Source organism: Acanthochromis polyacanthus, chromosome 20 (genome assembly GCF_021347895.1).
Source record: "Acanthochromis polyacanthus isolate Apoly-LR-REF ecotype Palm Island chromosome 20, KAUST_Apoly_ChrSc, whole genome shotgun sequence".
Taxonomy (NCBI): Eukaryota; Metazoa; Chordata; class Actinopteri; family Pomacentridae; genus Acanthochromis; species Acanthochromis polyacanthus.
Genome location: NC_067132.1, coordinates 25,360,196 through 25,372,334, shown reverse-complemented (window position 1 = coordinate 25,372,334; position 12,139 = coordinate 25,360,196). Strand labels below are relative to the sequence as shown.

The 12,139-nt window shown below is 37.8% G+C and overlaps 1 protein-coding gene across 2 annotated transcripts; it reads left to right on the top strand.

Moving 5' to 3' along the window:
- Positions 1 to 2,045: 2,045 nt before the first annotated feature.
- On the top strand, positions 2,046 to 10,787 carry anxa13 (annexin A13). Of its 2 annotated transcripts, none has more exons than XM_022187248.2 (11): positions 2,046 to 2,237; positions 3,324 to 3,399; positions 3,511 to 3,605; positions 3,703 to 3,870; positions 5,330 to 5,363; positions 7,217 to 7,296; positions 7,526 to 7,594; positions 7,685 to 7,786; positions 7,977 to 8,052; positions 8,298 to 8,410; positions 9,510 to 10,787. In XM_022187248.2, the coding sequence occupies exons 1-11, from the start codon at positions 2,223 to 2,225 to the stop codon at positions 9,627 to 9,629; spliced, it is 948 nt and encodes a 315-aa protein (XP_022042940.2). In that variant the 5' UTR covers positions 2,046 to 2,222; the 3' UTR covers positions 9,630 to 10,787. The 2 variants fall into 2 exon arrangements, with proteins under 2 accessions (XP_022042940.2, XP_022042939.2); XM_022187247.2 differs by having other exon boundaries at positions 2,057 to 2,237; positions 3,700 to 3,870.
- Positions 10,788 to 12,139: the final 1,352 nt, after the last annotated feature.

Genomic DNA, 12,139 nt, shown 5'->3' with positions numbered 1-12,139 from the left:
CAAAGGCCTGATTGTGGGGGGAAGCAGCAGCAGCTCTCCTTCGGTGTAATTACGATGCAGAGACTGTTATAAGGAAGACCAATGGTTGAACTGTAGCCTTGCATGGTTAGTAATTACACTGCAGAAGACTAAATTCTTCAGCGGCTGTGCGTTTTGGTTCATGTACACCTTGTACACTAAAGGCAGAGAGGCTATTTAACAAGTTAGAACTTTTTAGGAGTGTATTAAAGTCAGTTAATTTGATGAAAAAATGAAGTAATTAGTTGAAAAAGTATGCAGCTTATTGCTTCTTTCACTTCCTTGTGATATAGCAGCATGTTTTATCGAGGAAACCTGTAATTAGCACATACTGAAATACCAATATGGAACTTTTGCTTGAATTTTCTAAAACAGTGCGTCAAAAGGTGGCATTGTTTTAATCTTTCTTGTCCAATTTATCTCAGTTATCATGGCTCTTCTGACTACAGAGCCCCAAGGCATTGTGTTTTTAGATTGTCTATCTTTTCTTGAGTGTGATATTTCCTGTGCACCTCGAGGTGTTTTCTTTGAATCTGATTCAGCAACAGACTGATTAGAAATTGGCTGTCAAAGGTCTCTGTGACCTCACTGGACACTATCAATTCCTGTTTCTGTTCTCTAAAGCAAAATGTAGCCTCATGCCATGAAGCAGCTTTCGAAGTGTTTTATTTCTTAATAGAAATTTAATTCATGAGGACAGTGTGACTGCATCAGTTTCCACCAGCATGGTGTTTCTCTATGTGTCACGTTCACCTTTGAACTGTTACTTGGAGAAGGGTGGAGATTTTGTAAAAACACACTAAAACGGTGATTTTCCTGCCACTGAGGGCAATACTTGAAGCTTAATTATACTGATTCAAACTTTATTAGTTATTCTAAGACCTCCACATGTCTTATTGTTACAGAAAATACAAATATTAACGTATATGTAGTCTGAATATGATGATTAGCATATTTAGACTTGATTGTTATGTATATTTTATTATTTATTATTATGTGTCAATCAGAGTTAATCAGAAGCTACTCATGAAAAAATGGGGAAATTTATCAAGTTTTAGATTATTTCTAGTCATTACCTAGTGATTTAGAGCATAAAGTGGGATATAACAAACCCTCTTTAAGATATCTTTCATTGAAAAGATGCATTGGACAAGCCTTCATATAAATTTAGGCAACAGTAAAAAAAAAAAAGTTAATTTATGTATATTCTTTTTGAAAATAGAATTTAAAAGATTTGCAGTTGCACAAGATAACTCTGACAATGCAATTTAAGTGTAGTAAAATGATTGATTGCTATTTAAAGATTAGGAAGGTCGCAATCAGCCAAGAAAAGGGCGTCTCGTCCTAATTTAACCGCTCCTTGTAGCTTCTGTGATTAATAATCATTATCTACTATACTGCCCTGGATTAGTTATTAAACAGGTTACTCATGAACGCTGCATTAGCTGTTAGGTTTTTCTTTAGCAACCACCCGAGTAAAGCTTTACCATTAAAAATATCTGCTTAGAGAAAATTCCTAAGAAAATTCAAATAATTCCTTAAAAGTTTTATTTAAAAAAAGATCCCCCAAATGTGGAAAGAAAATTATTTTAAATATTTTTTAAAAAGAGCAAAAATCTTTCCAAAAAATCCTAAAAATATCTAAAATGATTACACATACATCAGTAAAACTTCTGATATTTTCTTAAGAACATTTTTAACATTTCTTTTTTCCACCAAAATATGTTCAAAGATTTCCCAAAAATGTTGAAAATGTGGACATCAGAAGTCTCACTGTGATTTTTTTTCTTTCCCACATTTATAACTTTAAAACAGGTCAATTTTGACCCACAGGACGACACGAGGGTTAATTTATGTGGATTATTTCGTTTTCTGTGGTGTTTTTTAATTATTATTTTATTATGTTTTTTTATTGTTATATTTTCTGATCAGTATCAGACACCTACTATAATTCGTGTGTCTTTGAACATCGTTGGAGCTGATCTTTATCTGACCCCATGAAAAACCCAGCCACACTTAGCTGTGTCTGTCCGTGGATGTAAACGGTTAACCGGACGGTGCAGCGCTCCGTGGTGACGTCACTCTCCGGTTTCTTCTGCCCTGGGCCGCAGTTTGCAGAGGAGAGAACGAAAATCCACCAAATCTACACCTCCTCCTTCACCAACAACACATCAGCTGCTGTCACCGGATCAACACCTGCCGAAATGGGAAACTGTCAAGTAGGTGCCAGAATCCTTTGAATCTGTCTTTGCGAAGACGCGTAGAAAAATAGACAGATAAATGTCAAGAATCAGCAGTTTGGGCTTCACTCGGAGACGCAGTTTCGGATTCATTATGATCCACACAACCTTGAGAATCAACAAAAACACGTCTCTGTTTGAATTTATTGCCAACCAGATATAAATTCTGCTGTTTTTCCACAACGCGAACGAAATGTTCGTCTTTACGCACGACTCGTTTAGCCGTTTAAAACCTCTATTCATGCGACTACGCTGATTCAATGGAGAGTTGTGGGCTCAGATATATGAAAAGTGATGTTTCTTTAAGTGTTAGATTAAATGGAAACGTTGCAAATGACACCGTGCGTTGGACGCCGTATCTGGGTTTACGCAGCGGAGCCGGCCACTCCCCTGCGGAATTCACCACCACGGCTCCGTTAGATGGAGAATAAAATGAATGAGAGGAGCTGTGCTGCCTTCAAGGGGGAGGGAGTCCATTTTTTGTTAGTTTTCTGTCTTTTTTGGACGTGATTTTTCTTTATTTTCATACCTGTTACACTAAAAGACACACAAAAAAGCGTTCAGTAACCACAAGATTGATATTTTTAATCATGTTTTCACATATAATAGCAAATTAATCCTTTAAAATGTGCTTTAAAGTTCACATAACTTCCCTTTTTATCCAGAAAATGGACAAAAAAGTGCAGCACAAACCAAAATAGAAACATTACATAACAAAATAAGCATGTTTCTGAGTGAACTCCACTTTTTCCTCATTTTGGCAAGGAAAAGTGACATTTAACTCTCCCGTCCAGCCTTTGGATGATATGTTTCTACCCTTTAAAGCTCCTCCTCTCGCTGCTTTTCATTCCTGAACTGCACTGTAGGAGCTGCAGGCTTAGCCCCCACCAAGTTTGTTTAAAGACTTCTGGCCTTGAATTCCTCAACCAGAGCTTTGTACGATCCCCCTCCCCCAGCAGCCAGCTGCCCCTGCATGCCACCATGAATCACAGCTGATTAGTTTGATTTAATCACTGTGTGCTCCATGATAATTATGTGTTTTGTTGTTTTTTTTTCATTTCTCAGCCCACAATTTTTCCCTATGAGGAGTTTGATGTCGTGGCGGACATCAAGGCCATCCGGAAAGCCTGCAAAGGGCTCGGTAGGTTGGAGATATTATGAAAAAATGGTTGTTTTTAGCATCCCAGTAGCGTCCCTGAGCTTTTAAATAAAGTTCATATCATCATTCTGTTTTGTTTCGTCTTCTTTTCAGGCACCGACGAGAAGGCCATCATTGAAATCCTGGCAAACCGCAGCTGGACTCAGCGTCAGGATATTAAACAGGCATATTATGACAAGTATGACGATGTGAGTGCCTTTCAGCATTACTCTATTTTGAGACGCATACTATTTGAGTTTCTGTTTTTTTTTTAAATAATTAAATCCTGCGCCTGTGTGACAGGAGCTGGTGGATGTGTTGAAGAGCGAGCTGTCAGGGAACTTTGAGAAGGCCATCCTCGCCATGCTGGACCCGCCCGTCATCTACGCCGTGAAGGAGCTGAGGAAGGCCATGAAGGGACCTGGTACTGATGAGGACGTCCTGGTGGAGATCCTCTGCACCGCCACCAACGCTGTAAGCTGCAGATACATGAATTTATTAGACCACCTGTCATAAAAATGAGAAAACACAAATATTTTAGACATCTGTCAAAAACTTGTTTCAGACTACAAGTTGTATGGTTTTATTTTTTTGAAAATAACAAACTGGAACAACTAAATAGTCCTTATTCGCATACATTAACTAAAAATCTTCTTGCTTGCATTCTTGCTGGTGTGGTTGTTCTGCACTTTTCCACAGTCTCTTTTGCTATTGAGTTCCACATAGTTTCTATCTGTTCAAAGAGACTTGCATTGGATGAAACTTTTGTGCGATCTCTTTTTGAATTCAGTAAATCCCAGATCTGTTTAATTGTATTCAAGTCTGGACTTTGACTTGGCGAGTCCATCAGTTCCAGTACTCCAGATTCCTTTTTCTTGATCCAGTCGTCTCTGCACAGCTTTGAAGCATTCTTGGGGTCATTGTGGGGTCATTCTTGGTCTATCACCCACCACCAAATCAGGTTCAATCCAGAAGGAGTTCCATGATGCAACAAGATGTTGTGGTAGACCTTCTTGTTCATGATACCATCCATTTGAACTAATTTATCCATGCTGTTTCCATAAACGGAATCCCATACCATAATGGAATCTCCACCGTGTTTCACTGTGGGTGCAAACATCTAGCTTCCAAATGTTCTCCAGCTTTTCTGCACGACGATGCTGACCGAAGAATTCAAACTTGGACTCGTCTGTCCACAGTATCTTCTTCCAGTCATCTACAGTCCAGCGTTTGTGCTCCCTGGCAAATTTTAAGCATTTTTGGATGTTTGTAGGCCTCAACAATGACAGCTATTCTTTCCTTTAAGCCTTGTTCCTTCAGTCGTCTGCTTCTGGTCAGTTTGGAGACTTTCTCAGATTCTGATCTAGAAGCATTCATCTCTGCCTGAAGATCAGCAGTGGTCTTTCTTCTGTCTCTAGTAATTAAAATCATGAGGTGCCTGACATCTACTTCAGTTAGCTTTCGTTTTTGTCCTCTTCCTTGGCGCATTTTATACTACAAGTCTCTGCAATCGAGTCCATGGCGCACCTCACCACACTGCGAGAACTCTTTATGTCTTGCCTCATTTGTCTCAAAGACCATCCAGCATCATGAAGTGCTCTAATTCAGATTCTGCCTTTCTCCGTGAGTTCCCTGTGCTTCATCATTTTGAATGGGAGTGAGGAATTTCAAATGGAATTCATGTTTTTATACCCAAATTTGAGCCAGCACACTGGAATCCTCTGAGAAGTGAGAAAATAATCAAGGATAACATACCAACACCACAGAAATGCAAGCAAACAACTGTAATTTGTCATCTCAATCAAAAAATAATAATGTGCTTTACCCTTTTTTCTGCATTATTGTTATTATTATGCTCAAAAGCTCTGATCAGAAGCTGTGAATTGTAGTTTTTAGTTGTAGAACTCTCTAAGTTTCTGCTTGTTTTCAACAGGACATTGCCCTGTTCAAGGAGTGCTACTTTCAGGGTAAGTAGTTAATATATTGCTTTTATCTAATTATGCAGGACTAATTGTAGTGCCAAAATACATATCTGGAGCTGTGTAACCTTTTACCCTCCAAGTTACCACATGCCAGTATATTCCTTCCCCATTGTGAGCTTTGGAGGAAACTACTAAGAGTGACTCATTTGGGCCGACGTACGTCTCATACTGCACTATTTCTGACCCTAAAGACATAATCTACGGTCACACATTGTTTAGTCAAGGCCCATCCTGCCACAACTTCCTGCTCATTATGATACCAGCGCTAATAGCTGATTATATTTAATCCAGCATATCCTACTTTGTTTAATTATTCCGTGGCTTGTTAGCTTGTTAAAATCAGATGTTTTCTACACCATCTTTTCCTCTTTTTGAATTACATGTAGACGAAATGACATCATTCTCCAGAATAGACTCTAAACATACCAGCTTCTCATTGTTGCTTTCTAAAATGTCAATATGTCCAAAGAGGCTGTAATTACATTAGCTTTGTTAGTCTTTGTGAGCTTTGTTTGGTTAGTTAGCTGATGATATTAGCTGCTTTCTGACCGAAGAGAGTATCGATTCTTGGGATTGGACTGCATTTACAGAATCTACTGCCCATGTTCTCGACTATAAAGTTCAAAAAAGCCATTTAATGTATCACCAAGTATCCATAGAAATGCCCACACAACGTTTGTTACATTTCATCATCATCAGTATTGCCTGAATTTATGGCCAATAAGTCATTTATTAATCCTTTATAGATAAGTAATCAAGACCAGCCACTGAATATGGCAGCCAATTTACTATGCTGGGAAAAAAATCAGTTTTGTATCTCTCTTTGGCATACTTTGTCTTGCTATAAAGCACTAATAAAAGCTATAAACCATGAATAAAACCTATAATATGGTACATCTTATATGTCTCTCATAAATATGTTGTTATGAGCTTTTTCAACATTTAGTAAGTCTAAATACTGAATTTTATTCAAAATTCTTACATTTTTTTTAAGGATGACTGGTGCTAAATGGCTTCAAAATCCTTTACTTTACTGTATATATTGCATTTTGATGGCATCTTTTCGTTACTGAAGTTAAACTTCCAGGTTAAAATGTCGCACAGCTGATTTAAGCTAGATATTTTATTGCTAGAAGCAGCTTTTACTGACTTTCCTGATGGTAATCTGACATTGCTCTGTGACCAAACAGCTCTACTTTTCTGTTTACTAGAATAATTAATGTGTCGTACTTCCTGTTTACGCTGATTGTTCACTGGTGGCACTTTTGTTTCTTGGTGATGTAAAGCAGCGTGTAACTGATTTAACAGCCTGAGAAGTTGCTTATCTACTTCTCTTTTAGCTAACTGTATTAATTATCTGGCTTTTATCATGCTGTTGTAGTAACTCTTGGTTGTGGAATCTAATTCTTTAATTTGTTTGCTGCATAGCTGTGCACTTACATGCATCGTAAAGACAGGAAAACAACTAAATTTGGTCGCAGAACATTCTCAGTCGTCTAAAAATGTCAAATTTTACCATTTGAGAATTTGTAAGAGAAGGAAGCTTTTTAGTTTTAAATATCCTTACAGGCAGGAATCCATTATTGAAGAGGCTAAGATACACACTGGTGGTCTCATTAAAGTAAAAGGCACAAACAGGGCTGTGCTTTAAGAAGGAAAGCAGGTCAGAGTAGGGAATCTGGGACAATAATTAACTTACGGCTGGTTAGGAGAGAGCGGACACTCCAGAAAATGTGCCTGTAAATTAAAAACAGAATGCACAGAATAAGAGGAACTGGTGCAAGAGTGACTTGACAAGAAATGAACTGTAATATTTGTCATTTTCTTCACCCTTGTAGTGCACGAACGCGACCTGGAAGCAGATATCGAGGGAGATACAAGCGGAGACGTACGAAACCTACTCACGGCTCTTCTGCAGGTGAGTGGCTCTGAGTTTCTACTCCACTCGTGTAACTGAATTCCCTCCATCTGTCCCTGCTCTGAAATCGAGCTCACTCTCCCTGCGCCCGGCCGTCCTATAAACACTCACACGCTGGCCTCGGTCCAGACGGCCTCTCATGAGCAAAACGGAGGCCAGATAGAGTTGCTCGAGTCAGACAGGACGGCCTCACTGCAGAGCAAAAGTCATCCTAATCCTCGTCTTCCAGGGTAACAGAGATGAAAGCTACGAGGTGGATGAAGAACTGGCTGAACAAGACGCCACTTCCTTGTTCGAGGTACCGTTTTTTTTATTATTTTAAACACAACTTTTTTTTATCAGCTTCGTGGTGCATTTGTTAATCCGAAATGTTAATATTTCCACACAGGCTGGTGAGGGTTGCTTTGGGACAGATGAATCCACCTTCAGCTACATCCTGGCTTCCAGAAATTACCTGCAGCTCCAGGCCACCTTCAAGATATACGAGCAGGTGGGTATCGGGTGCGGTGATATCAGCTTATGCGAGCCGACATCTCATTTACCTGCCAGTAATCACTGTTAGTATCTTATATTACCTTTGAAACCTCCTTGCAAATCACCGCTCGGTCTCGAGCCATTTTGAACAGATTAGGAGGGAAATTGTGGATGTAGAAAATGAAATGTCGTTTTCTCTCTCGCAGCTCTCTGGAACTGAAATCCTGGACGCTATCGACAATGAGACTTCTGGGACGCTGAAGAAATGCTACACTGCTCTGGGTTTGTGTGAAACAGAAAGCTATGAATGTAAAAACACATTAAACACCACCTACAAGCTGAATTATTGGACACTCTATGTTTAAGAAATGGTTTACTGCAAAAAAACAGAGATATTTGTGAGTGAATAATGCAACAGGTTGGAGAAACCAGCAAGATTATATGGAATATTTTTACTTTTATTGATGGAATATGACATACATTAGATGCAGAGGAGCTCATATGGAAGTTTTTCTTCTTTTCCACAGTGAGAGTCGCAAAGAACCCTCAGCTTTACTTCGCCAGACGCCTGAACGACGCGATGAAGGGAGCAGGCACTGATGAGGACACCCTGATCCGCATCATCGTGTGTCGCTCTGAGGTAAATACATGAGCAATGGATGGAAAAGTACCATCGACCCTCGTGGTGTCTTAACATCCCATACACTCCTCTTGTCCTAAAGGTCCTCCACTGAGCCTCTGAAGCAGAGCAGCGTAATTGAATTTTCAACCAAAAATCTATTTTACATGAAGAAACAACCTGTCGTGCATCACACTGTGTGAATGTCCGGGTTTTTCCCTCTTCAAAGGGAAAGTATGGTTTTAATGGGTCAAGGACAGCACTCATCACATGTTTTAAGTGTTTTCTTTACTAAAGTAGAGGTTTATCATCACTATTATTGCTGCTAAACATACTACATAGGTTAAACATTATTTTTTTAGCAAGAGACAGTGCTTCTATCGCCTAAGAAAGTACCGGAAGTGTGCAGAAAGTGGCTTGAAAATTCAAAAGGTCACAGAACAGTTAAATATTTCACTCTGGAAACCAACTTATAGAGAGTTTAGACTTTTAAGTGTCAGATTTGCTTCTTGTTTACATGTATATAATGACCAAGGAATGTGTTTTCTCCATGGGAAGTCTAGTTTTTCCAGTCCCCTAGCCAGATTATAAAATATGGTTTTCTTCTTCTTATGGTGTACACACAACTTTTTAAAAATCACAAGTCCATAACAATTAAATTACATAGCACTTTATGATACTCAGAGGTTATTAAAGTGCTTTACATGCAAATTTAAAGCTAAATGAAATAAAATAAAACATGTAATCAAAATCTTGCTAGTAAATTGATCAAAAACGGTACAGACAGAATGGATAAAGTGCACAGTGTTTTGTTAAATAACTAAAAGCAATTGACTAAAACAGCTAAAGAAGATGAGAAAAAAGTAAGAGACTGAGTGTGCTAAACTAAAAATAAATTACTGCTGCTGCTACTCAAAAACAATGGAAAAAACAACAACTTATGCATAAAAATGGCTGCATCTGGGGAAAATCTAAGTTCCAAAGACATATAATTGTATATAATAAACTAAAATACAGTACTAGTGGTTAGCTTGATACTGAATGTTCACCTACACACAATAAATTTAGCTTCATAACTGAATGTAAAATGTGCTAATGCTTAGTGTATTTGTGCCCACAGTTCGACTTGGAGACCATCAAAGAGATGTACCTGGAGAAGTACGACGTGTCCCTGAAGGACGCCCTGAGGGACGAGTGCAGCGGCGACTTTAAACGCCTCCTTCTGGCTATTTGCCACTGAGAGGACAAAGGTTTTCTGTCTAACAAACTAACAACAGTCCCTCCATATGACGATATTTAGGGAGCAGGAGGCTGGAGAAGTGATGAAATAATCAACTTGGCTTGTGTCTCGTGTCCAAACTGAGTTACTGTGAATGTTATTGGCTCTAATTGTTGTTATTATTTTGTAACTTTTTCCACAGACATTGACTCCCATATCTAGGATTCATGAGCTGGAACTGTGTCTGTCAAGAACTGCCCATTTCTTAGTGGATTTTTAGCTCTAATTCGTACCAGCATTTATATAGTGGCAGGTCATTTGTAGCCACGGTAACAGAAAAGCACCAAAACTTCTGGATTTCCAATGTTAGCAGGAGACATCTGCAGTCACTCTGTTGCAAAAATACACCGAAAGTGGCATGTTATAGCTTCAGTATGTCATTCTGCTACTAACATAATTAGCCTGTGACATTATTATCACCTTTATATGTGCATTACACTGTTTTAAATCACTTTTTCACCCTCCATGCCCCAGTTTCTGTGGCTGTTATCCTGCTGTTATGACTAATGCAATCACTCCATATGGCTTGAAGTTTGCTTTTTTTAAAAAAGAAGAAATGTGAAAGTTTGCATTGAAGGAATATTAGCTGGTGTCATGAGGGATATGCAACGTTGTGTGAAGGGAATTTTCTGATCCACAGAGGAGATGATATATTTTTGCTTCGTACTGAAAGAAAACTATATTGATTTACAGTATTTTGCTTTTTTATTTTAAAATCCTGAACTACAAAAAACTTGACAAGTCCAAGAAACACCTCACCTTGTTATATATATATTTTTTTGTATTTTATGACTAACAAGAAGAGGGAAGAGAATTTAATTTATAGCCATGTTTAGTTTTAGGCAGAGCAGAGGTTATATGTGAACAGAAACATGATGTTTAGGAGAGCTGGGCATTAACATCTGGATGCTCTGATGTCTGTGTCATTTGTGTGTCTGTTAATGGCAGCTGACATTTGCTATGAATTACCACTGTTAAAAACACTCTGAAGAGCTGAGCGGATACCCAAGTGGAGAACAGATCATGAGACAGTCGCAACATCTGCCTGGACATCAGTTGTTTGCCTCTTTATAGCCAAAGATTTTAGTCTAGCTGCTAATAAAGTTTCCTGTAGCGACATCATGTCTCTTCTGATTCATTCTCTGATGAAGTTTAACACACGTCTAAGTGTAGAAGTTGTATTAAAGTCACAACAGCTGCCACGAAGCTGGTGATGCGGTTGCTATGGCGACACACAAGCCCTCCTGTACAGCAGGTGAGTGGTTTCCATAGTAACCCCATCTAACACTCAGCAGCGGTCACTAATTCGGACAGCAACTGAAGGGTGTGGATGTGAATGAGGAAGTTGTTATTATCATGTCACTTTCAATGAAAGGACACGCCCCCTTCAGGCCTCTCCCTGCTTCTATGCTGCCTTCAGTACAGTAGGAAATCTCAGCATATAGAGAAGAATAATAGGCGCTTTTATATCCAACTGAGTATTGCTTTAGGGAAGAAATGTAGAAATGTTTCAGGGTATAACTGAGTCAACTGTTTGCCACTATATTATTTTCATAGTGGAAGGAATGTTAAAATTATTAAAACCATCTTATTCCAGACACTCTTCTTCCAACTCATACCCAAGACAACAGTGTCTTCTAACAGTATGCTGAAAATTCTAACAGTAGAATGAAAATTATTCTTTTTCTACTTTATGTAGAAAAAAAATCTTTACACAATATGCTTGTATTTACATGCTATTTGTATATGAATAGCTCAAATTTAAAGCTAAAGGCAGCATTTTCTTTTGTCACTGCTGTATTTTCATCTTGGATTCAAATGTTTTAAATAGGGTAACATTTGTAACTGTATCACCATGTATCTTCAAAATAGGGACAGAAAAAAACCTAGAAAATTAGGTGTAACTAAAGTAGAGATTTCTGACTTATATTTAAATATACAAAGGCTGTGCACACATTTCTTTAAATGGATAAAATACTATTAATGATAACTTTAATTATATAGCAAATTTAAAAACAAGGGTTTCCAAAGTGCTTTGAAAGCCAAAGCAAAATATTTGCTTTATATATATATATATATATATATATATATATATATATATATATATATATATATATATATATATATATATATATATTCATTTAATATTTTTTTTACTATTTGTTTATATTTGGGTTTTACATGGTTAAAGTAGTAGCTGTTGAGCCAAACTGCCATGACCCTATATTATCATTTATTATGTAAATTTAGCAGAGTAACTGAAATATTCCACTTTACACCCTAATATGATACAAAACACAAATTTACTTGACTTAATTAAATATTCAGGTTAAGTCACTTTAAGTAAATGTTCAGGATAAGAACCTATAGGGACATATTCTATACCAACAAACTGCTTAATTAATAATAAATTAAAAGTAAAGACCCTACAAAATTATATACAATAACTGTAATCATTCCATGTGAGCAAA

What these genes read in the sequence shown, in the direction of transcription:
- anxa13 (XM_022187247.2), top strand. An exon ending in CAAGGAGTGCTACTTTCAGG is followed by an intron (nt 5,364 to 7,216) that starts GTAAGTAGTTAA and finishes TCACCCTTGTAG; the next exon opens with TGCACGAACGCGACCTGGAA. An exon ending in TACTCACGGCTCTTCTGCAG is followed by an intron (nt 7,297 to 7,525) that starts GTGAGTGGCTCT and finishes CTCGTCTTCCAG; the next exon opens with GGTAACAGAGATGAAAGCTA.